Raw genomic sequence first — 27,178 nt, 5'->3', positions numbered from 1 at the left:
GTGAAGCACTCACTCAGTTCTGTTGAAAATGATATTTTAAACCATATAACTTAATATGCTATCATTAGCCAAATGCTACAGTTAGTCTAAGTCTCTATCCAGGCAATAAAATAAACCCGGGATCTCCTTAAACTTCGAGCAAATCTTCTCAATTTTCAAATGATACAACAGTTTGTATAGTACTAGATCAATTGTTTTTCACGGTCCATCAGCATTATTCCTATGAAGAATCTAGGTCTCATATACCTTTTGTTCTCCCACTGAAATTCATGGCAAAATTTTCTCTGACTTCTTTCAGTAAAACCAGAAGAGCCAGTAGAGGGAGCACAAATACATAGAAATAATTTTCTGTGGCTGCTATAAAAATGTACTATTTTTTCATATAGTATTTGCACTACATTTTTCCCCCCTCCGATCAAAAATACTGTCTTGATTAAACTTCAAGAAAGGCTGATCCAAGGTAAGAAGACTGTGTTGTTTGGTGGCCCTTCTTGCAACCCCCAGGACCTCCGGATTCTGTGTAAGAAAGAGGCAGAGGCAGAACCCTGTGAAAATAGTATTGGCAAAATAATGTTTTCTACCTCCATAGCACTGCTGGGCAGACAAGCTTAATGAGGAGCATCTTTGGCTCTTGGACATAACCAGTTCTCTGCAGACTGATATTTCTGCCAGCTGATTGCTGCACATGAGCACACAAGTTGGGTGAACAAGTACAATGTGGCTAAACAGTGCTTTCTGCTTTGCACCCCTGCTCATTCAGCAAGCTGCAGGTTTCAGAGTTTGTCCCTTTATGTGACCCCAGCGCCATGAGCTGTGCAGAAAATGTTACACCTCTGTGCCCTCTCTGCCCACTGACACTACTGGCAGACATTGCCTGGAAGAGGTTGCTTTGAACACAGAAGGTGTGTCGCTCTGCATGTGAGAATGTCTCAGGCAATAATACAGGTCCCTTATCCTCCTCTTTACGTCTAAATTTCTTGAGTTTCAAATGGGATCTCAGGGTTGCTATGATTTTTGAGTGCTTCCCCCATAATGGAGGAAAAGGTCCCATCCCTTCAGGGGACTGGCGCAAAAAAATACACCATCCCACACACCCCTAGGAAACCAAAAGTAAACTGCTGAGTTTCATATTCCATTGAGAGGCTTTCCTGTGGTGGAGAACATGAAGCCTGCCCTCAGATCCATCCAGCTTTGTTGAAACCACGTTTATGCAACCATTGCAAAAGCATTTGCCAGTAGTGCAAGTACACTCCCACTAAAGAAAAGAGAGTTAGATAAATGACAAGTGCTTTGGAAAATGCCTATGCTAGATACCACAGAGGATAGGATGGGAAAAAAGTAGGTAACCAATGGGATGTGAAATGTTTTCAGAACAAACAAAAAAAGTGACCTTAGAGATCCATTGATTTTCTACTTCCAAGTAAGAAGAAGAAAAAAAAAAAGATAAAATCATTGGTTTGGAGTTCAGGTGGCCTGGGATTCTCAGCAGCATACAAGAAGCTGCTCCCTGTGCCTGGAGGAGTCAGCAGGATTTTTTAAGGAATGCTAAGCCGAATATTTAAGTGAGGGACATTTTTGTAAGTACCTCTTTGGTAATCACATTTGATGTATTTTCTGCCCTCAGTTTCCCCTCTTTCAGAGAAAAAAGGTGGAACTACAGTTTCTTGCTCTACAGATGTAGGCAAAACTAATGGATTTGGCTCTAGAGTAGTATAACAAGAATTACAGAAGTGTTTTTGGACCTCACTGGATCCATCCTTAAGTCTGTCAGCTACCTGCTACCTTATACTGAGTAATAATTTCCCCAGAATACCTTCTGTCTACCCAATTATACACAATCATATCTCATTTTCCAGTGAGGAAATCTAATAGGATTTTCTATTTTTCCTTGTTTTCCCTGCATGTTCCAAATAATTTCAAGCCCCAGTTCACTAGGTGACCACTAAGGGACTGAACATAGGCCAGATGGGTCTCCTCTGGCTCATATTCCTATCGCATTTTCACTGCAGAAAACATCGCAGTTGGTCTTATACTGACCTTGAAAAGAAAAGAAAAAGAATAACTGGATAATCCTTGAATGTATAAATAAATTATGTAATACAACATTATTAATTACTACATATATTGTATGCAGTAATACACCAGGCAGGACTGAGTTAATTTTTGTTATTAAAAATGGTAAAGAAGTGGGGGTATTTAGAGAGGCCATGAGAGTGTCTGTGAGGAGCAGAAAATTTCTGTGTATCTGTTTTGATAATCATTCAGGCTACAGACACTTTACCTGCTGGCCTGGTTTGAGCGGCGACAGTGTTATTCCCTGGGTATTGATCACTGGGAGTATCTGGTTGCCGATGACAGTGGCGATGATCTGACCCTGGGCATTGGTCAATAACTGTGGAGTGATCGGCTGCACCTGAAGTCCCTGAGCTCCACCTGCCGCCTGGTTGGACGGGACTGGATTAGGCATCAGTGGGATTGTTCCAATAATCTGGAAGAAACAACACAGGGAGAATGCATGCACGCCACATATACTTGCCTTGTATGCTGCATGTTGAATCAAACTTCGGTAAAAATAGCACAGAGAGACTGGTAAGACAGGCTGAGGGTGGGAAACAGTAATTCCTCTACTAGGGTGATGAGGACTTTCCAATTCATTTGCCATGTCACATATCACCTGTACATTTTACCACTGTCCACTGTCACCTGCAACAAATCTGCTGTGGCTTAAGTGCATATGAAACAAGTGCTGGGCCACACTCTGGGCCGTGGATCACAGTTTGTTTCCACTATTCATTTTAACACACCGTGAAATAGATAAAGTATCAGTGTTTTTGTCTTGATTTCTACATCATCCATATATAATGTTACTAGGGGTGCTCGTGTAATTTTACTTGATCTTCTGATACCTGGTACTCTAGATGACCACCTATTACTCCCATGAGATCTCAGGAAGATACAAAGGGATACTGGTACCTTTCAGGGAATGTCTTATTAAGATACGTCCATAAAAATGCAGCTGGTTTTGGATGACAGCTATGAAGTACGACACAACAGGGGGCTGATGTTAGATAAAATATATTAGCTAACATTTCTGGGGCAAGTAGTTTCAGAAAGAGACACTTGTGACATCTCAGACTTGAGAATACAGTGATTTCCTAGAGTGTGAATGTGCCTGTAAAACTAATATTAGGATGAATGTCAAACAGATGTTGTAAGAAAGCTTGTCAGTCAACAAGCTGCTAGGCTGAAAAAAGTTATGCTGTTGCAAGATTCTTTTTACAAGTATTAGAGAATCTGAAATAAACTTCTGATGAAACTTGGGCCTAAACCCAAACTTTTTCTTTTTTTTCCAAACGGCAACATACGAAGCTGAAGTCATAGGACTGCTGCAACAGGAAAAATAAAAATAAAAAAAAGCATAGCACATCTCTATTTCCTTTACTGTATCTCCCCTCTCTTTATCACAGCCTCCCAGAAAATATCTACCCTATTATAAGACTTCCAGTCTTCCCTTTCCAGAAACCTTGCTTCTTCCTCTTTATCCTCAGCATTCACCCCACTGCATTGTCCCTTTTGACTCCCATCAGTATGATCCCAATTGTCCTGTGTACCCAACCACATATTGACCTGCTGAGAAAGAGGGTGGATTATGACTGAGTTTTCCTTCTTTTTCCTCAGTGGAGATAGAAACAGGGTAGTTTTCCTTAGTCTGTCTGCTGGTTCTCATTCAATTTAGGAGCTTATTTTTTTTAGACCTCTTTGTTTCTGAAAAAATTTATAGAAATTAATCAGCTGATTCAAAGACATTAAGTAGGTATGGAGGGCTGGATGGATGGAAAGAGAAAGAGAAGTATACATAGTACTAGTCACAGACTAGTTTCCTCATGAAAATAGGCTGAAGTGTTCCTATTTGAAACTCAAAAGCAAGTTTGTTCCCCAAACAAACTTATAAAACAAAACACGTAACATTTCTATTGATTTCAACAATTAATTTATATTATATCAATGGAACCCATACAATACAGTGTAAAAATAGCTCTAAAATAATTGTTTAGTGAAAACATCAGTTAGCTTTTTGGGCAGATGACTAAGTTGCTTTGTGCAAGTGTGAAGTAGAACAACACTGAATCTCTTGCTATGGATATAAAATGAACACAGGTGTGAAGTGTGTGGTGAAGAGTAACAGAGATATGTGAAGATATCTGCCTACTGAAATCATCAGAGGTGATACACAACAACCCCAGAAAATTAATTCTTAAAAAAGCATCATGCAAAGATATCCAAATAATTCAGGCATAGGTGGAGGGGCAGGTGGCTGTTGTCACCCTCTCCATTATTAGGCTAAGATATGACTCTATTGAGTGACAGGGTCCTAATGAGTGACTGCTCCTTCAGCAGTCACACCCAATGATGTGCCTCGAGGTAAGCTCAACCATGAAGTACTGGGTGGCAACCTAAACTGACTCCTGGAGCAAGAAGAGTGCACTTGGTTAGCTATGGCAGCTCAGGTAACAAGTGGTAGGTGCTGAAGTTATCATTGATTTACCAAACTTGCCCAGTTAGAAGGACTTAGCATGGGAAGGCCAGAGAACTGTAAAGGAAAGCAGGACAGCTCTCCTGTGGGAGAACCTGATAAAAAGGCAAGCCCAGCTACTAAGCTGTATTGTAAGAGCTGCATATAGCAAGACTGTTCAAAAGACTGTAAAGATACAATTTAAGTTCTTAATGCATTGCTAAAAGGTAGACAGATCAATGAAGATTATTACCCCCATTTTACAGAGCATGAAAGTGAAGCACAGTGAAGCATATTCAGAGTTAGCCTTCTAAGCTGAAATTTCCTGAGAGGTTCTCTTGGCAGATCACAACGCTTTTATTTTTTGTGGTTTTTTTAAGGTATCCCTAGCTGAATGGCAACTGTTTTCCTGTTCATGTGAGAAGATGGCTGTTCACTGAGGAGACAGGCATTTATTTTCATCATTATCAGATTTCAAATTGTTTTCTAAAATCAGACTTTCAACATGAATGAAATACAACTGCAATGCAGTGCAACATGTAAATATCTCCCAGTTTCTGTGACCTAACATATTTATAGGTAACAAATATATTCTTCCACTTTTAATATAATCTCACCCAACACAAGAAATAATCCTTCTTAATTTTATCAGCAGAGACATATCAAAGGCCTCCCCTCCCTTTGCCATGTCTGTAAAGGACACAACCTTGGACTGTCATTGCTCCAATGTAACTTTAACTATCAAGGTCCTAATCCCAGCAAAGCAAAAAATGCTGCGTTGGTGTTATCAGTAATAGAAATGTTTGCATTCACATTTAAAATGCATTTCTTGGACTGCAGTTGGACATTTCACAGAATAACAATGCTGAAGTGGACAGTTTGTAAGGTCAGAAGCAGAAGGCTATCTATATGTATTAATGTGTGTCACACACCATACTGTACATGGCGTGCTGTACATGCACACAGCCAGAAATGGAGCAGGGAAAACACAGATGGGAGAAGTGTTCCAGAAGGACAAATGAACAAATGCCCTCAGGGGTGTTAACATAGGACCCAAGGGTAAATCTTAATGGGAAACAGAAACTTACTAAGATTTCAGAAGATTTTATTTTCTTTTTTACCAAAATAAATTCTTGTCTGGTTAAGAAAAAGATATCCACTTGTCTCTATTTAAAAAACAAGGCTACTCTTTATTGCATGCAGCTTTGGTATGGCTAAATCAGAATCAGGTTTCCCCTTTCAAGCTCCCCCTTGTCCAAGTACCCTCTCCTAAATATCTTAATTGCTCACTGATTCACACATAAGAAGTGCTACAACTGGATTCCTTCCTTAAACCTCGTGTGACTGTCGTGATGCTGAGCCAGATCCCTCTTTCTTCTAATTTTGGTATGAAATTTCACCCTGGGTCTTGCTAATCTGTCCTCTTAAATTATCGTAAAATTTGAAGACAATTAAGGGTTTGATACATTTGAATTTTGTCAAGAAATAAAACAAGGCCATGCCACAGGCTTGAAGCACTGGCATGCCACAGTAGAGACTATTTAATTGCCAGTGATTTCCCCAGTCGGGAGGCATTGCTCCTTTCTAGGAAATGCTGCTACTTCAGATTACATTCAAAGATGGTTCAGGAATAACATGTGACAGGGACTCATCCCACAAAATACTTACAGAGTCGTACAGAAAGTACGAGTTGGAAAAGGCCTCTTAAAGACCATCTAGTTCAACTCCTCAGCCGTGAGCAGTGATATATTTCACTAGACCATGTTGCTTAAAGCCCCATCCAACCTGGCCTTGAGCACTTCCACAGTGAGACATCCACAATGCTATGTCTTCTCTGAGACACAGCAGAATAGGCTTCTTACTCTGCTAGTGTTTGGACTCAAATTCCTAAACAATCCTGCTTGTCAAAGATGTACTTGAGGAAAAAAGCCCCCAAATCTCTAGAAGTTCTCATGCTACAAAAATACAATCTTAAAAGTTCTGGGGTTTTTTGTGTGTCTTTCACAAGTCCTTTTTATACATCATACAAGAGAAAGCAAGCACTGTTCAAAAGGAGCTGCAAAACAGGTGTTGTATGCAAAACAACAACGAGTTTTGAAAGCCCAAGGGTTAACTCAAGGGACTCCCTTGTCAATGCTTCTCTAAGGGAGTCAGACACAGTAATCTGCATAGCACTGTTGATTAAAATAAATTACACCAGGTTGTATCTATCTGAGGTACAGGTTCCTCATATAGGTACAAAATGCAGTGCAGGTGGAAACTGTACTGAGATATTTAATGTAAATTCAGACTTCAACTTTCTTTATAGAGACAGGGCTTTGGTCCTCCTCTACTAAGCACAAAGAAAGACTGCAATTCTGGCCCTGTTCAAGTGACAGTGTTGCCAGAATCCTTGGTGGACTTAGATTATCACTTCAAGTATTCAGTATGTTTCTTTCCTTTTTGTTCATGGATAAATGGATACATCAATTGTGTTGAGCTGCTTAGAGAGCAGCTTATACAGAACTTAACTTAGTATTTTTCTGCTTCCCAAATTTAACTAAATTTTAAAAGTCAGTTGTTTGTTTCTAACTTCAAAAGAAATTTGGGGTGATTTTTAACAGCATCTGAATATTTTCTACTGATTAATCTATTAGTGTGATTTTAGCACCCTAGGGTTTCAAGATACCTGACATCAGATCTCTCAGATCTTACAACTTGAACCTACCATTGCCAAGATGATGTCTGCAATAAAGTTGTAAGGATTGGCTTGCACATGAAATTAATTTGTCGACCTACACCTACATACCAGGTATGGGCTCAGTAGTCTTTGCCTCCATAGTCCTGCAAACTGTAAATTTATCTGCAATGAAGAAATAGCACACAATTAAAGTGAAGGTAAAATCCCGAGCAATGGAGCTGTCTATGGAGGGGAAAACCCCCAAATCCTCAGTATATCAATAATTTCTGTGAATATTACCCCCAATGGCAGAGTAATGTCCTAACACTGATTAACTGAAGTTTAGTCAGTATTGTACCTTTAAATAGATTTCGGCCTTGCTCAATAAAGGTTTCCTCTTAAAAATGAAATAGAAACATCTGATCTCTTAAAAATCTGATCCTTTGAGCAAATGATTCTTAAGAATTAATAACATTAAAAAAAAATCCATTCTTATCCTTCCTTCATATTTAATTGCCTTTGTGGTTTACTTCGCTGTAACACACAGGCTGAAACCATGGAGAAATGAGTGATTGCTCATAACTTCTGGGGATAAATGTCTAACTGCAGCACTGCAGATACAAAACCAGATTTTGCATAACTCTGTGACAGACTAATAGATGATTTCCTAGTAGTGAGTCTTTCCTTGCGGCTCCTAATAAACCTACTGTGTCTTGACATTAGGTGAAGCTGCCATGATACTCTAAAATGAAGCATAACGCTGTTTTGTATTAAGTTCTTCTCCCTCTCCGCTCATCAGAAACAGGGATGGCGCCCTGCTTCATTGTTTTCCTAGCACAACCAAAGGAATATTACAAACTGTAGCCAAATCGATGGTTCAACAGCTGCCTTTGTTTCTGCTCTGAAGTATAAGTAAAATCAAAGACCAACTACACTAGTTTGTTTCTACTGTCAGCCAGGGCTGACATAAAGCAAATGGTGACATTTCATCTGAAAAATGTCTTTAACTGTAAAAAGGAAATATTAAATATTTTTAGTAGTACCATCAAAATGAACATCTCTTCAATTTGATCAATGTTACAACTCTTTACATATTGAAGGTTAATTATTCAGTTTTGAACAACAGAACAACAACATAAAAAGAAAACAGAAAAACAGGGGAAAAGTGTAAGAAGCAACATAAAAATTGTTCAGCCAAATGAGACAAACCATCACATACACGTAGACAAATGAGGGTGTTGGTGGATAAGCAGATGACCTGGCAACATGTTCTTGTAGCCCCAAAGGCAGCTGCATCCTGAGCTGTATCAGAAGAGTTTGGGGAAAGTGTTTGTCTCCCTCTACTCTGCCCTCATCAAGCCCACATGGAGTGCTGACTCCAGCTCTGTAGTCTTCAGCACAAGAAAGACAGGGACCTAGCAGGTCCAGATGAGGCCACAAGGATGATCAGAGGGCTGGAGCATCTCTCCTATGAAGGCACACTCAGAGAGTTGGGGCTGTTCAGTCTCAGGAACAGAAAGTTCTGGGGACAATTTACAGCAGCCTCCCAGTACATAAAGGTGGCCTAAACACTGGCCAGGGACTGTTTTACAAGGGCATGTAGGACAAGGGATCCATGATAGGACAAGAGGTAATGGCTTCAAAGTAGGGAGGGGAGGTTTAGATGAGATGTTAGGAAGAAATTTTTCACTGTGAGGGTGGTGAGAGTAAGTTGCCCAGGGAAGATGTGGATGCCCCATCCCTCAAAGTGTTCAAGGCCAGCTGAATGGGGCTTCGAGCAACCCGGTCTAGTGAGAGCTGACTCTGCCATGGCAGGGGGTTGGAACTAGATATCTTTAAGGTCTCTTCCAACCCAAATCATGCTATGATTCCATGATTTTCTACAGTTTTGCTAACTTTATTCAGAAGCTGCTTCTGTTCAGACATGTTGCGTGGTCACTATCAGCATGAGTTACTTTAAGCAGATAATCTAAGGAGAAAATGACTGAGGAAAAGATATACTAATGTGAATCTGCACAGGATTCTTTAGCCTCTGCACAGATTTCTCTGCCCCTTTCTTAATCACATACATGTATATGTATATATATACAGTATCTATATAAATTATAAACACATAGACACAGATATTTTTAAAAGTACATATGATTTATTATCTACCAATATCAATAAACCCAGCTAGTTATATGCACTATACTGCATATATGCAATCTGCTGCCAATCTACAAACTGAAAAATTGGAATCATGAATACAAGGAATACAATTTGCAGACTTCTTTTGAAAAAAATGCTATTCCATCTCATTCTTTGGAGTAATGACAATATGATTGTTGAACCCCATACAGGATGAGAGTAAGGCTGACTGTGTCTTTCAAATTAGAAGTGGTATTAATTCATGCAAAGCTTGAAAATTTCCTTTGCTGCATTTTATTTCCTAATGACAACTCAAAAAAATGGCACAACAAAATGCTTTTAGGAGAAAAAGGTATCAAATAGTGATACTAGAAACAGGCACCTATGAAACTGTACTCCTGGGTCACCATTTAATGTAAGGAATTGTAATTTTCAAGGTTAAGTATTGTTCATATATTGTTCAATGTATTGGATAGATAATTAATTGTAAGTATCATAATGGAATATTGAGTCCAACATTCTGCCTGATTCTCTCAGTGCTTTATTTTTAGAAAATAATGTTTGTGTATTAACATCAAACCATACAGGAGTTTATCTGTCAACACTGTAGGAATTACATGGTGAAACCTTTCGTAAGCAAATACTATTATGTTCTGGTAGTAGGAGCATGTGTACTGTCATAAATAAGGATGTCTTTTTTATCAAACATTCTGAATAACACAATATTTTCTCAGAAAAATCTAAAGATATATAATTATCAAATTAAAGATTAAAAATTATGTTGAGTGTCTGCTGAATTGTTCCTTCTAAGCAATATGCTTATCAGATTTAACTTCCTTTAAAAAACAAGAATTAAATCAGGCATCAGGATCCTTAGAGGTCATAGTTTTCTGAGTATAGCAAAGCAGCTGTTGTTTTTAATTAGATTTGCAGGCCCTAAGCATTTCTGAAAATAAGCTAGTGAGATTCTTATGAAAATATTTATTATTTAAAATTATTTGATGGATGTATAGTATAAAATATTTTAACAATATTTTTGTTTGTTTTGACAAGAGATCCATGATATGTTATGACAGAACAGCCAATACTATAATATTTGTTATGACAAAACAGTCATAATTTCTAATAATATTTGATTATCACAAAAAGATTTCACAACTAACTGTTTTTAGTATTTTACTGCTTGTCTCTCAATCCACAAATAGCTTTCCTGACTGCTGTGCAGATCCTTCTAGGGTGTGTACAAGCAAACACACTTTTGTATGTGTGGTTTTGTTTTTTTGTGGTTTTTTTTGGTAAATCCTCTCGACAAAAAGTAATGGTATTCATTTTCTCAGTAATTAAATGCACAGCAACTGGACCAGCAGTGTGAATTTCTAGAATAAAATACAATGAAAATATTTTGGTAAATATTCATTCATCCCTACTTCCTTTTCATGAGGCTGTAATTTTCATAGTTGCCTACAGAAGTATCATTGCTGTTTGGCTTCTCTGAAGATTCCAATATCAACTAAGTATCAAAGTTTGAGAGGCAAGAAATCCCTGCTCTGAAACAAAATTTCTCAACTTTTCAAGCTTTGTATCTGGGCTGCAACTCCTAAGCCAACCATTAATTTCTGTCTTTAGAATAAAAACTGGATTTGGATTCCTTTAGAACAAGGATTGTCTCTTTTGAGTGATAACATTACTTCCTGCTACTTGTCTCTCAGAGCATAAAGAGTGGACTTGCTTCCAGACATATCAGAATCTAACATACTGGACACACATCACAATGTAGGCATCTCTACAATTTGTGATACGTGCCATGCTGAGCCATTCAAGGATAGCTTGGGGAACAAATTCCCATTTCTCAGCAAGCCTAACTAGGCCCAGCACAATGTGTACAATGTGATTAGGTTGCTTCCACGCTATGGTGACATTACCATCTTGTTTGGAACTACCTTTGCTGTACTGCACTGTACTGGCCTGCTGCAGAGATGCTATGGAGAGGTGAGGAGCCAGAGTGAGGCAGGGTTTAGTGATTGCTCTGTGATCCTGTGGTTTTTACATAAGAACTGCTGTTGAGACATAGCCCTGCACAGATATGAATGAGATAATGTCCTCTACTGCCAAACAGTTCTCACTGAAATAGTGTGGGTTTAATTTTTCAAAATGTAATATTACCCATTTTTAAAAGGGATGTGGCAGACTACTGGCAACGTCTGTGTCTGGATGAGGAGGATTATTTCTGCTGTTATATTTTTATTTCTTTCCCTTGATTGCTCCTTTCAACTTGTTTTACATAGACAATTAAGGAGATGGCATGCTCTTCACTGCCTTGAGTGGGTGGTCACCAGTGTCACTGGTTTATCTTGTGATGCCATTCCTGAAAAGTTATTCTACTAGAAGTGCTATGGTCTTGCAAATGTATGCTAAATTTGGCAACCTCAAAGACTTAGATTTCTTTTTCATTTTCATTGATGAAATTTTCTGAGGAAACAGAAGTATATTTTGGGAAAATGGCTTTGAAGGCCTAATGATGTTTTATTCTATCCTTGACTTATCTGTTTAGAATACCAATGGATGTTTTCTTAGGTACTCCAGGAGAAACTGGACTGAAATCACTAACCATTAAATAATCTTCAGATGTAATCTTTAGGACCAGAGTTCTTTAATTAGATTACAGGTCAAAGAAGTTCTAGGCCATCAATATATTCTTGAACAATCTACTCTCATCTTCTGACTATAAAATTACCTACACTATATAAAATATTTATCAGAGATCATTGGATTTCTCAGTCTGTAATTCTTAAGGGTGAATTAATTGCGTATGCTGATTTACTCAATCATTTCAGATTTAGCCAAAATTCATTGCAAGAAAGTTAATATATATTGTAATCAACCAGTATCAATGATACTCAGCACTGTTGTTAGACAATCACATTTCTCCAAATACTGTTATAGATCTTAAGCTTGCTGCACAGATGCCATGACTGTGAATGATATGGTAGTTGTCTCTCAACCCATAACTTCAACATAGCACTGTACAAGACAACATTTGTCTAAATACAAAGTCATACCCTACTTCAGATGAGGTTTCTACAATTTTAGATGACCTAGACTTTAGCTAAATAAAATATAGAACTGTTGGTCTTATTAATTAATGACTTGTAACTTTTACTGTGATAGCGTATGAAAGCTCAGGGCAAGGCTGAGATGAGTAACTGTGCAGTAGTACACAAATGTGCAACTGAAACACTTTTCAGTTTTGCAGGACATGCATTTCTTCCACAAGTGGCTTTCTGACTACTGAGAACAAGGCACAATGCTTATCACAGCATGACTATGGTGGAACAAACCATCCTGGATTACCTCTCTACTATAGTGGATATCACTGTGGAAACAAATGTTCCGGCCTATAAAGAGGAATTTTGCTATAATGCACCACAATTATGTGGGAGTTAAAGACAAGAAGAAAAAACTGATTTCACCGAAAGAAGGTGAAGAAACTTAGATAGATCGCATGTAAATTCTTGAATGGAAAATAGTCATGACTCCAAGTTTCTAGATCTGAATGTCTAGGAATAAAAATCCTTCCTGAGATCACATATAGCTTCCTTTTGTCATCCATTCATCACAGAGGTGATTACTCTTTTAAGTACCATTGAAAATTTGCCAGCCAAATACAAGCCAGACCTTAGTCCTTCTTATGTTGTGAAATTTGTTCTGGCTCCTGGTTCAGCACACTGCTCTGCCAATCAGCTCACCTTTGAAAAGTTTGTTAAATTACAGGCCTCCATTCAATCACCTGTAATCGTACTGTATAAATACTATTTATCTCCCCACCAGTACTTGTACAGGCATTAAGTAATTTCCAAAAGGCTACCCAAGAGTTATGAAGAAGAGATATCAAAAAAAGTAGGGTATTTTTATGTTGAAGGTGAAAATACACTCATCTGGTTTTCTTCTTGAATATTAGTAGCGGGACTGTATGCTTTAGTGCTCGAAAGCATAGTGACCACATTATCTCATATTATCAAATGCATCATTAATGTACTTCACCTGACCTGACAGTCGGAAGGGAAAGAAAGCTGCTCTGCTCACATCTTACAGCTTGGCTTAAATTTGTCCACTTTGAACACCACCCTATAGGAATTACGGTTTTAAGTTCTGTAATACAGAACTTAGTATCTACCACGAATGACTAGTCTTAACATCTGTCTCAGAACAAAACATTCTCCTGATGCAATGGCACTTAACTCAGGAGGTAGCTGCCTGTGGGTCTGGAGATGAATATCCAGAATTCAGTCATTGCTCGCTTTCCATTGGCCATTTGAGTCCTTCTCAGAGCTACCAACTAACTTTTGTACATTCAAGATGGTCCTACTGAAACAAATACTTAAAAATTACAGTTAAATCTAACTAAATGATTCTCAAATGTAGGGAAGACATAGGAAGAGACTGTGTTTATGAACCTGTGATGAGAACATACAGCTTAATTACCAGTTTCATTCAGGCCTGGTCCATAGGTCTGCTTAAGGGAGTTAAATAACTATGATTTTCTTATTTAAAGCAGCAGTGGCCCTGAGGTAATCCCGTCTTCAACACCTACATTGCTACTGTGTGGAAGCAACATGTTTCTGATACAGACAGGCAAATTGAAATTTGTTTATATATTTTTATATGAATTCAAACTACTTTATTCAAACTACTCTGCTGTCAGCAGAGCCCATATCCATGAGGTCTGTTCTGTGGAAGGCAGATCACAGACAATGTTCTACTCTTGCATACTGTCTCTGTAGAAGTCCTAAAAGGATTTCCTTTTCAACTGTGATCTGCAGAGCACCAAAGGTGAGGAGCTCCATTACTTTTTTGACTCTAAAGAAAGGGAAGGATAAGAGCAGAAAATCAGCTGTTTCCAGAATCCCTTCTCCATCTGTGTAGTTGTCATTTGTCTTACACTTACATTTTCAGTTACTTTGCGCAAGCCGTTGTTTTTTTGATATGTTAGAATAAGACCTTAGCACTGTGTTCCGCTGTGATTATGCATTCCATTAATGATTATGGGGCTGCTGTAGAAAATAAATAACAACAATCCTATTTTTCATTAAAGAATTAAATTGTTATATTACGTAATAGTCTCACATTTCCTTAGTTAAGATGACTGACGACTGTGATGCACTCTATCAAGACTTTCAAGTGGGATGCTACTGCTGCACTTTCTGATAATTTTTACTGGTTTACAGGCTCCTGAGGGAAGAACAAAGGGGGCGCTACTTTACCTTCATCAGTACTGAAATGTTTCCTTTACCAAAGAAAAACACATTACTGCCATTTTAAACATGGTGTAAAATGTTGAAAATCATAGCAAACAGTTGGGGGAAAAAATGCAGTGGTAGTCTAGAACTGACTCTTATGCTTACAATTTATTTCAAATGTTTCCCTAGAGCTATTGTTTTCTACATTACTCCTGCAGCTGTGGCAGCTAGGGTGTCAGTGGACCTCAATGACTTGCACTAAATAAAGTGGTCCTTATGAAGTTCAGAAGACATAATTCACAGTTACAGCTACAGCCCTCTTGTAAGGAACCCCAGATGTTCCTCCACATTATCATTCAGAGCACTTACACAGCTCAGCTTTGCCAATCCACACTTAAAAGTCACAGAATCATGCCGGTTGGAAAAGACCTTTGAGATCATCAAATCCAGCCATAAACCTAACACTGCCAAGTCCACCAGCCTAATTCAACCTCTCTCTCCTGGTATGTAATGCCTAAGTGTGGAAAAGATTGAAATGAAACAAGAAGATTCCTCATGGAGTGATGTAATATCCTCAGTGCTTTCAAGAACCAGAGAATCTAGCCACAGATATGTTTAACATATGAAAGTGTAAGGATCATCAGATGTTGCTTCTTTCACTCAGGCTTTACCTTAAGTTCTCCCTGTTAACAACCCAAAGAGCAAGATATTAAATAGAATGAAAAATGGTGGAATCTTCTATAAGGAGAACAAAGCAGATGTGAACAGGAGAAAAAAGCAATCACAAAAAAATATTTAGTTTTAGATATTGTCAAAATGCATATTGTAGTTAAAAACGTACTTGTAATACATTTTTTAAAAAACCAACTCAGTCTCAGTAATATGAAACCTCCAAAAGCACTTCTTATTTAATCTTGGAGCAATAGTGGAAAAGATTTCCTGGCATATGGGAATTACAGCAGAAGAATGAAGAGAAGAGTGAAGTGCAAATGCCATAGTATAATTCATATATGGAATATTTTAATTGCAGGTAATGGCAGATTTTCAAATTTCTAAGTCAAGGAATTGTGCTCATTTCTGAGACAGAATTGAGTATAATAACTGCCCTTGAAACAATATCAATATTTCTTCCTGAGCAGAGCACAGCATAGTAAAATGCACTAAAAGATGAAAGCTCTTTGATCCTCTTGCATGCTTAAAGATACCAGAACAGTGCCAATACATTTTGAGGAAGAGGCTAGACAGAAAAGAAATATTGTTTGCTAAGATAGCACAATGTCCCAAAATAGTGGCACTGAGTGTACTAAGGACTACAGCAATACTTATTGTTCATAGTTTTATCCCCTTTTTTCTCCACTTCATTCAGGTGAAGTCATTAGTATGAAAACAGATTTGATCTTGACATACACGATAGCTCTATCATTTTAGCCCCCAATATTAAGGAAAGAAAAGCATCTGGATTATATCACAGTGTAGATCTTATGAGCCAGGAGCAGACTGAATAACCAGAATCCCAGAAGTCATTTACAAGAGCCATTGAGCTTCTTTCAATAGTCCAGTGGTTCGGCTGCACTCAATGGTTTGCCATGGCTCTGCTGCCAATTGCCAGGTGATATTTTCTAGGAAGATTTAATCTATTGACTTCTTGTTTATTGATGATGCCAATTACCTCTGGACTCCATTTTAGTTTGGAGCTATGTTTGCATAACACTATCAGGCTCTGACTTGACTTTTGCCTATAAAAATCAAAAGTAATCTACTGACCTGAATGCAATGGCCCCCAGGACTTAAACATGGAACAGACTGGTGTCTGGGTCCAGATGAAGCCTGTAGTTCTTTTAAAATTATGAATTGCGTCAGGCTAACTTGTACCCTGAGCAGCTTAGGTCTGGCCTTGACTGGTTATCTCAAGCTTTGGTTTCAGCTGAAACTAGAAAACTGTAGGGGTTCTTCCTCCTTTTCACTGCTCATATAGAATCCATTTTTGTTGGAACCCAAAGTGCAGAGAATGTTTCTCTGCCTGTTCTGAAGGACCCATCCTGCCTGGAAAACACTGCTTTTGACCTTCATCCGTGGAGAAAGCTGCCAAGGCTCTGGGATGAATTAAAATCTACAAGGGTGTGAGTTAGGTGGTAGTATAATATATAGTTTGTTACAGAGTGAAAAATTTAGAGTTTTTAGGTTTTTCAGTATAGTAAGTAGATGAAAGCAAGATGGAGGATCCTTGTAGTTTTTTCAGGTCTCTTCCTTCTTCTTGACCTACTCCATTTTCTGCAGTGTTAGTAGTACAGAATGATATGTTAGAAAATGCCGCAGTATAGGCTACGTGAATAGATAGTTCATTAGGCATTGGTAGAAAAGTAAAAATAATGTATGCTTTTTGTGACCACTGGTTAGTTTACCTTTAAAAAGCCCTGAGTTTTCCTGCATTTGCCGTTTGTATTTGCCCTGCTTCATGCTATGCTATCGGCATGTAAATTACTGATATGATATAATAAACAATCTGAAGACAGGGAAATCCAAAAGACCCGTTTGTCTCTTATTCCTGGCAAGGACTTTCTCCCCCATCTGGGGAGGACATGTGGGGGTCGAGAACCTTCACACATTTTTGCCTAGTGGAGCCCCAAGCAAACCAAGTGGATGACACATGAGTAATTTTGAAAGGAAAGCGAGAAATGATGTCCATTTTTGTTTTCACTTCAAAATGGTACTTAAACTAAATTTCAATTTAAAATGAAATAAAAGTCTGAAAAAAATGTTCAGGGTAGATGGAGCCATTCTGCTCTAATCTGAAATCTTTAATATTCTTTTTAACCTTTCTAGGTTAAGCCAGAAAAAAGCACCACTAAATTGTCAAACAGAAAATGTAAAAATAACACACTTAAATCTTATCCAGACACTGTACTTTAAATTTTTACTGAACAAATTTGTCAAAATGGCACATTTTATATTTAGATTCAATGCCATTTTTCCATCAGAAGTCAGTGATGAAAAAAATGTCATTCAGTTCTGCTCATAGTGCTGCAGGAGTTTATAGTAAAAGATAGTTAAATGAGGTTGTAAAATGTAATTATAATTCAGTCTTTAACATAAATTCGAATGTCACACTAGAATTCTGAGGGGTGGTTCTAGATACATAATAGATTTCCTCAAAGCTCACTGATTTCACTGCTGATAAGGTCTCCAAGAGCACTTGCACTAGGGAAGACTCCAGGACCTCAGCTATGGGGTTGAAACCTGGTGTGCTACGTACTGGAGAAAGTAAAGGTTGAAGTAGACCCTGTTTTTAAAAGGCAGAGAAAGCCCTTTTGCTGTTAGGACAGGTAATGTGCTGCCATATTCCAATGGAACAGAATAAAGTCCTGCATTCCCAGTGAATATGTGCCTGAAAAAAAGAAAGGAAGAGAACACTCCTTTCTTAACTCTCTCTCTCCCCAAACTATATACATTTGTTGAGAGCATAAAACTTCCATTTATTCTGTAGCTTTTAACAGGAAGCCTTTTTTTAACATCTTGGGACATGGGCAATCTGGCCTCTAGGTTGAGTTGCTGCACAGTGGGGGAAAATGTAAAAGACAGTGCCCTGTCTACTGTCATTCTTCCTCCAGTCCATGTTCTGAAAAGATTTGCATGGATTTCTCATTCATCACCTTATCCTGAATGATGCTCAAAACCCTCAGTGATGTCTAGCACGATACTGGGAAATGAGATGCTGGAAAGCAATGCCATGGAAAGGGACCTGGGGTTCCTGGTCAATGGCAAGTTGGATATATGCAGTGCCCTGGCAGCCACAAGGACCATCCGTGTCCTGGGTGCATCAGGCACAGCATCGGCAGCCAGGCAAGGAAGGGGATTGTCCCGCTCTGCTCTGCACTGGTGCAGCCTTACCTCGAGTCCTGTGTGCAGTTTGGGTGCCACAATATAAGAAAGATACAAAGCTGTTAGAAAACATCTAAAGAAGGGCAACCAAGATGGTGAAGGGGCTGGAGGGGAAGCTGAACGAGGAGTGGCTGAGGTCACTTGTCTTTTCAGCCTGGAGGAGACTGAGGGGAGACCTCATTGCAGTTACAACTTCCTCATGAGGAGCGGCAGGCACTGATCTCTTCTCTGTGGTGACCAGTGACAGAATCCGAGGGAATGGCCTGAAGCTGTGTAAGGGGAGGTTTAGGTTGTTGGGGTCCCTCCCCCGCCGTGTAGCCCTGGGAGAGGGGCCCTGAGGGCACAGACACGGAGTTTCCCTGCCCCTGCTCAGCCTCGTTCCCATTGGTTGGTTTGTGTTCCCTGCGCGGGCAGAAGGACCCTTGGTCCCGTGACTGGAACAGTTCCTGAGCAGAGCTCCGGCCATGCGGCTGGAGAAATAAACATCTCTGAAACAGCTATCAAGAATCTGTCTGTCCGTACATATTTCCTTTCCACGGGACTCCTGGTTTGATATATGCGTGTTGCAGTATCCCCGCTGCAACATTAGGTTACATATTAGAAAAAGGTTCTTCCCCCAGAGGGTGGTTGGGCACTGGAACAGGCTGCCCACAGAAGCTGTCACAGCACCAAGCCTGACAGAGTACAAGAAGCATTTGGACAATGCTCTTGGGAACATGGTGTAAGTCTTGGAACTGTCCTGTACAGGGCCAGGACTTGGAGTTGATGATCCTTGTGGGTCCCACCCAACTCAGCATATTCTCTGATTCTGTGATGATAATTGAATTGGTGAGTCTACCAGCTTCTCCTTTTTCCCTCATTTTCACCCCTCTGCCATCACCTCACAAAAAAACCAAACCAAAACAAACCAAATCATAGCAACAACAAAAAACCAACCAAAAGAACCCCACCCCACAGCAAAAAACCCAAATCCAACCAAACAAATCCCATTCCTCCCTTCCAAACAAAACCAAAAACCAAACCCAAAATCCGTTTCTCAGATTAAAAAGAAAGTTTATCCCGGCTAAATGTGCGCAAGATTTGTCACCCAGGCTGCTTCACTCAGAAATGAAAATGTAAAGAAGTGTAAACAACAAATAACCTCAAAAAAGGAATTTTCATCTCAAAAAAAAAAAAAAAAAAAGAAGAAAGTTATCAAATATGCATTTGTTTATCACAGTCAAGTTTTATGATTCAAACCTTATTCATATATATTTTATGAAGAGAATATCCATTGTGGTGGCAAAATTAAATGTATTTTGAAACTTGTATGTGACATTTATCTATCTGCTCTATCAGAAAAAAGTTGTCATATTCACTCAGACATATATTACTTTTTCAATTTCCTGTCAGTAATGTTTTTTTAATGTTCTTTAGGGGGAGACCACAGGATTTCTCATTTCTAACAACAAAGACCATAATGCTTTAGAATTATGTTTATGAGTTTATACCTAAAATTTTGCACCACCTTTTTTTTTTTTTTTTTGAGATGAACAGTTTGTTCTTATCCATGATAATCATGGGTTTTGGGTTGTTGGGGGTTTTTTTTGGTTTGTTTTCTTTTTTTTAAAGAAACAGTCAAGTATCTGACAGTGGTCTGTCTCTTTTTTCTTCTTTTAAAGTTCATCATACAAAACACAAACTTTTGGTGCAATTTTATGATGATTCAGGTTCTACTGTGAGCCACAAGAGATAACATAGAAAAAAAAGCACAAGTATTGAAACTCCTTATCACATATCTTCCCTTCCAAGGGGATGATTTTGATAGAAAGTTCATATAAACCAAATGCTTTGAATCAACAATGCTGTGCATCAGGTAAGGCCAAAAGGTCATAGTTAGAGATGAAACAGAAACTAAATAAGAGAGTTAATTGACAAGATGGTACAGCTGTCATGCAAAACAGTGGCTGGAGAGGTGGAAAGTGAAGATGGCAACTTCTTTCTCTGAGTTGCTATTAACTATTGTAGAGAAAACTTTATGTTGTATCCTATAGGCTCAGTGTAAATCCTGCAGGAGATGTTGAAGTCCAGTGGGTCAAGCCCCAGGTAGAAAGGACACTTTTTTCTTATGAGGTTTCTTTGATAGTATGACCCCATCCACAATACAGAATAGGGCACACTCTTTGATGGTAAGAAAACAGGAGAATTCCATGAACAACATTCAAGGTTCATTTCTAAACAAATGCAGAACATTTGAAATCAAATTAGAAGATATGCCTCCCCTTCTAAGCATACATAATATCTAGGAGTAAAAAAAAATATTTGGTAAAAGCGACAATAATTATGATGGTGTACAGGACAGAAATTCTTACATTATAAGACTCTTTCATGACATTTGTGACATCTGATGGTTGGAGCTGTGCTGGAAATACATTTATGTTGATCTGTGGTCTGAAGAATTAGTGTATCCCTTTTCTGTTCTAACCAAAACAACAGGGTAAATGGCCAGAGAAATGTAAAAAGCAATCTGTCAAAAGGAGAGACATTGTCCCCCCTTCTACAGGTTCAAAAGGTTTTTTTAAACCAGGAGAACCTCAGAGATGTAAAGTCTTCAATTATGCACAAGAGATTTTTAAATAACATCATCCTGCAGATGGAATACTTAATCTTACTTGAAAGAAAAGACACTCAATAGAAAAGACCCTCCCCTTCACATTGCAAACCATCACTTAGTTGTATTATCAGTAAAGTTAAGTACACTTTAAATAATTCAGATAGATACTATTACCTTGGTGTCTATTTATTTGGGAAACACAAAGAAACAAGCAAGCAAAACAGGAACACAATTTTCACCAAAAAAAAATGAAGAATGCCTCTAGACTCATTCAAAAAATAAGGCAGGTCAGCCAGTGATAAGTTCTGCATGTCCTTCCTCAGCTGCTACCAGGAACTGAGTTAAAACTACTGTGACTGCCATGGTGAGCTTAAGGACAACATTACCAAAAGGACTCAAGTATCATTAAAAAGAACCACTGTGTTCCTGTAAGCATGGAATTGATTTAATTTAATGTTAGACACCTAGCATTAGAAATCCAGTCGTAGACTGCCATTCAAAACTCTCTCTATTCAATGTAGAGAGTAAAAAATCTCTGCAAGATAATTTATCGAAGCTTAAAATGCCTGCCTTAGATCAGTCCTATGTTTTATTTTTTGAGAATGTCTATTTGTTTCAGTGATGACAGGAAACAATTACAACTAGCTTAGATTGGATGCAGCCTAAGTTGCCTTTCATGTAGTTAAAATTAGGGAAAAGGAATTCAAATCAGGAGTCTAAAGAGACGTAGGACTCTGCTGAGCAGTCAATTCTAATATTGACCTACAGTCTCTAGGTCATTTGGAAAAACAAGTTCCCTTTTTACTGACCATCTGAATCTCAGCGGTACATAAAAGGAGGGTAAAATAATTTTGAAAACACCCTAAAAACTAAAATAAAATCACACAAACTTTTTCTGGGAATGACACTGAACTTTTCTTTATATTTTCTTTTGTGAGTTACTATTAAAATAAAACAAGGCTTTGAGAAGACCTCGCTGTTTGAAAAGATGTGCAACACATGCACAAAATGAAATCTATTTGACCATCCTTGTCTATTACAAATATAAACACAGAGATAGAGATTATTCACTTAAATTCCTTCAACTTGACTGGTAATATCTTGACACATTTCACTGGGGAGGGTATAACTTACACAGCTCTTAAAAAGTAAGTTTAAGAAAAGGACACAGCAATGACTATGGACTAAAGATTTATTAGAAAGATTCCCTAACCATCCCTTGGAAGTAAAATTTCCATTCTGTGCAAACTCAGTGAGAAATTGCTTTCTTGACATGGTACTCATTTATCTCCCCCCACTCTGTGTTCTTTGAGGTCTCCTTTTGCATCATTTGTTGGCTAGTATGAGGCCGATTTAAACATTTCTACATTTGTGCTGTTGCCAGAGACCACAGTGATTTAGTGAATCAGGAATGCATCATTCATGTTTGTTCCCTCTTTTCACTGCATATGATTTTAAGGAGAAATAAAAGGCAAGAGAGAGCCAAGGGTACAACTTGCCTCAGTAAGTGCTTCTTAGGAGGGGCCCTTTCCATTGATGGATCAGGTTATGAGAATTTGAGCTCGGCTCAGTAATATCTAACATATATATTTTTATTTGTATTCAGAAAAGAAGCCTTTTGTTGCAGCATATTTACTTGTGACATTTTGTTCTCAATATATGGGGTGTAATACATTGTTGTTTAAGGACTTCCATGTAAGCAAAGGTCTAATTATCCATCACTGTATATACAGAAGCATGACCCTATCTGAACAGACAAATGCTTCTGTATATTACTAACAGTATTTATAGGTCAGTAGTCTAATGTTAAGATTGTAAATAATTACCCTGAGAAGCTGGTAAAAAGCTAGTCAAGATTTTGTTCTATACTCATTTCCAATATCCCCCTTATACTCTTATAAAAACACAGTTTGTGACTGCAATTTCAGAACATATTCAATCAGCTCTTAGACTTTGCAGATGAGAATCAGGGCTTCCTATGCCTTTCTGTATCTGGTGAATGGAGAATCAGGTAGTTTTACTCTCTTTGGACCTTCATGAACAAAAATTTAAATTCAAACTCTTATTTTTTCCAAGCAGTCATTAAATTTCATCTCGGTCTCTGGGCAGATTTTTGTCTTGGCTGTTGTGGCAAAAATTCTCATCTGTGGTAGAGAAGAATGTGGTACTTTTTGCTAATATCAATTACAGGCTAACGTTATTCAAAGGTGTTGACTTTATAATTTATCTAACCTCTGTGTGCATTGGTTCTTAAACTTTCTGCTTTAGCTAAAGGAGTATCTTTCAACAATGAACATAAACAACAACTGTTTTCAAATTCATGTGTCTACTTGACATCAACGATAGGTCACTGTCTCCTACAGGTGTCTGTACCTGAACAATAGGTATGACAGCTGGGACATTTTGGTGCATCAGAGAAATGAGAGACATTCTCCTGGGTATAAATAGACTATCCAGGAGAGCAACATATGGATTTAAGCGTACAGAGTGGTGCACTCTAGTTGCTAATAATAATTGTAAGAGACTGTAAATACAAAACCCATACATCAGTGTCTGTACGATTAAAATTAAGAGATCTATAGTGCAGATTCCAAAAGGTGTTATTTAAATACCTAAAAATGGAAGCCACCTCCCAGCACTTTGGAGGGGTCTGTGGAGGTGATCATCAACATAATAGACATGTCCAATGTCTATCACAACACACAGACCGTGCCATCCTGTAGGCACATGTTGGGAAATATTTTCCCCGCAGTTCTACTAACAAACCTCAATTTTCTTGAACTTCTAATTACTTCATTCTGATCTCTTGTGCAGAGCTAGCAATAGTACCAGTCTACATAGTACCTGCTAGTAGTGAAAGGGTAGCATGTTAACATCCGATATCTTTTAACTCTCATTTTGCAGTCATTCAATAGTACTTATATTTTTTGTGGGAAATCAAACCCCTAGAAAAATACGGACCTAGTTTTATTCCTCATATTAATATGCGGATTTAATTAATAGAAGGCAGACAGTTATGGCCTGTGCACAGTCATGATTACACACATCTAAAATTATGCTTGAGACAGATCTGAGCTGAAACAGAGCAGCACATCATCTTCCATGCCAAGATGAGAAGGTTTAGTTTATTTTCATTTGTCACCAGAATAAAGATTCAACTGACCCCAAAGACAGAATTATGACTCAAGGGGTAATTAAAATATTTATTATTTCATTTCCCTGTGGGTACTTGTATCTCTTCTGAGGAGATGAACACGGATTTCCAGGTAAGCATACATTCACCTAAGTATGTGTATACATGTACACATGCATGTGTTCACATCAGTGGGAAGCAATTCAGCTGAAAAGAATGTGGGTATCTGCTCTATTTGAACTGTTTTAGGATTTTGTCAGAATATGGCAATAAGACACAGAGGAAAGAACATTTTTCTGGATTGGCCATGGGATGCCTAAAGGAATATTTTGCCATGTCCGAAATGGGACAAAAGACCTATGTTTAACTAACTGAATCCCAGATACAGAGTGAGGCAAAGAACAACTGTCAGGAGAAGAAAATGGTAGAGACAGGGGAAGTAGAACTGAAACTAGAGAGTTGAATACCTTGGAGCGTCTGAGGATGTGTCACTGACATTGGCACCAGATACCTGTTCACCTGTACTCTTGTTTCCACATGGGTTTATGCTTCCACTTATGGAAGAAACCAAAAGAGCAAAACCAGAACAAATGAGAACAAATTAAGGCTAATAGGAAGAATTGAGAAGGAAAGAAGAGGGAAATTTTAGCATGGCATGTGGTGCTGATTCCCCCTTAATGCTAGTACACTGCATGAGTCTGATATGTTTTTTCTTTGAGGCTGTGTATTTGTGCTATCAAATAAGACATATCTCAGCCAAATGAACAGCCCTCAAAGAAGGGAATGGATTAGGCCCCTGGAGATGATGACTAACAAGTTAAAATTACACTTCTTTTTCAGTTGGGCTGCAGTGACCTATTTATACAATTTCTTTCTTGCTAGCTAGCTAGCTTTTTTTAACATTACAAGGTGTACCTGGCCTCTCTCATCTCTCTCTAAACTGTCTCCCTTATGTCCTGATCACTCTCTGATCTATCTCTCTATCTGCTGGGTGAATGCTAATATGACATATCCAACCTCTAAAACAAACCATTTATTTTGAAACTTGGCTATGTCAGAGCATTTGATGCGTCAAACATGAAAATGAATGTATATTTGGATATTGAGTACATCATGTCTTGATATTAAATTATCCCCTGAAAAGAAGACTGATTTTTAAACTGGCAGGATATATGTATTGCTTCCTTGAATCTCTATCACGAAGCTAGACATGACAGGAGTCTAGAAGAGGTTCTCTATGAAGGAGAAACAGAGTTGCTAAAGGGCCATGCGTGTTTTCTTTATATTCATAAATTAATCTTTGCGCTTAAGGAAAGAGATTCTGTCATTCTCTTCCATTATTATGTGACAATAATACATTAATCTTCTATGAGAGATACTTATCCTAGAGATAATATTTAATTAATGTGCAAAGAAGGAAGTTTAAGTGGAAAAGGTACTTTTAAAATCATATATATTTAATACACTGGCATAGATATTTCAAAGTCCTTTTTTCTTTTTGATATCTGGGCCATTTGCATACATACACACTGAAGCCTACCACTGTCAACCTCTGAAAAAAATGACAAACTGAGATATACTTTGGGAAAAATAGATCAGGTGTCCATGCATGGTTAAGACTGTGATTTTTTTCTGCTTGAACTTTTGCTGTCACTGTTCACAGATCAACACATATGAGAAGATATAACAAAATTCTTTGCAATACTCTAGATTCAAATCAGAAGACAGAGAATCCTTCCTCTTAAAGGACATTGCAGTTCAGTGTGCTATTTGGAAGCTTGTGGATCTACATGCAGAAGCTATGGGTCTGCATCTAGCTGGTTACTACTATGAATGCTGCATGAACATATTTCAGTGGTTAGGTTCCTACCAAATGAATCAACCAAGTATTTCTGCAATTTTCTCCTCATTATGTGAACACTGCTTGGGGAAGACATATTTCTTCATTTTCAAATTCTTCAGAAGATACTGGTAAACTATCTGGACTCCTCATCCTTTCAGATTTCAAACAAATACTGATTGCACCGCAAACATGGGAATGCCAAATCTTTCCTCACCTGTACCTCTAAGACATACACATACAAATGTCAAGACTGTAGCTCAATAAGAGACAATGGCCTTCATTTATGCATGAAGACTTGTAACTTTTAAGAAATTCCAAACCTCACCAAAATAGCAGGAGCGCTCTATCAGTGAATCAAGGACCAAAAAGATTTAGCATTTGACATTAAATTGCACTTTTGACAGAGCGATCTGGCTTCTTTTCCCCTTTGCCCAAACAAGCACTTTTGGTTTTGTTAATTTTGATGATCAATGCCAATTGAGCAGATTGTAAAATTCTGACACTAGGATAAAGCACATATTATATACAGGATAATTTAGATAAAATCTAAATAAGACTAAGCACCATGTTACACAAAGAACAATGATCTGAGTTTTTTCAGAAATTATGAGGCACATTTAGAACGACAACAAATTCTCAGACTTAGTCCACTATTGCCTCCGCTTTCCTACAGCCTCTCTATAATCCACTGTGCATATTCCCTCATGTCATGGGTTAGCAAGCATAGTCCCGGAAGTTATGTTCTTGCAAAGAGGTGCTTACAGCTTCCTCTATGACCTCACAGAACCTATCAGCTGGCCAGTTTGAATATGGACAATTCTTTAAGCCACTTACAGTTGTGACCGCCTCTGTGATCCACACTTAAGAATAGAAAATCCTGAGGCAGAGTCTCTCTGTCTCATTTCTGGTGGCTGCGGGCCCCATGTGGGGGCCAGCGGGCCTGGCCCAGGCCCTGCTCGGGCCAGACCAGGTGGGGCCATGGCCATCCTGGAGTGATGGGCTCCGTTCCACCCGCGGATCCGCCCCCGCCTCCCCCCAGCAGGGCTGTGGGCAGCCAGAGCGGCTCGGCTCCTCCCCCTCTCCAGTTTGGTCAAGATTTCAGCAAAAGCGGCACCGCTGTCCGGCAGAGGCCAGGTGACCAACAGCGATAAGACACACAGCTGCAAGGCCGAGGTGAGATTAACCCTTTTA

General features: G+C 38.5%; 1 protein-coding gene across 1 annotated transcript in view; it reads right to left on the bottom strand.

The window, feature by feature from the left end:
* Positions 1-27,178, bottom strand: part of POU6F2 (POU class 6 homeobox 2) — a 331,945-nt gene that overhangs the window by 27,254 nt on the left and 277,513 nt on the right. The window contains exon 8 of the mRNA XM_017734610.1: positions 2,282-2,488. Coding sequence (XP_017590099.1) covers positions 2,282-2,488 — 207 coding nt within the window. The remainder of the gene's footprint in view (positions 1-2,281; positions 2,489-27,178) is intronic.

The sequence above is a fragment of the Corvus brachyrhynchos genome, unplaced genomic scaffold, assembly GCF_000691975.1.
Source record: "Corvus brachyrhynchos isolate BGI_N302 unplaced genomic scaffold, ASM69197v1 scaffold94, whole genome shotgun sequence".
NCBI lineage: Eukaryota > Metazoa > Chordata > Aves > Passeriformes > Corvidae > Corvus > Corvus brachyrhynchos.
This window is presented reverse-complemented; position numbering and strand designations above follow the sequence as displayed.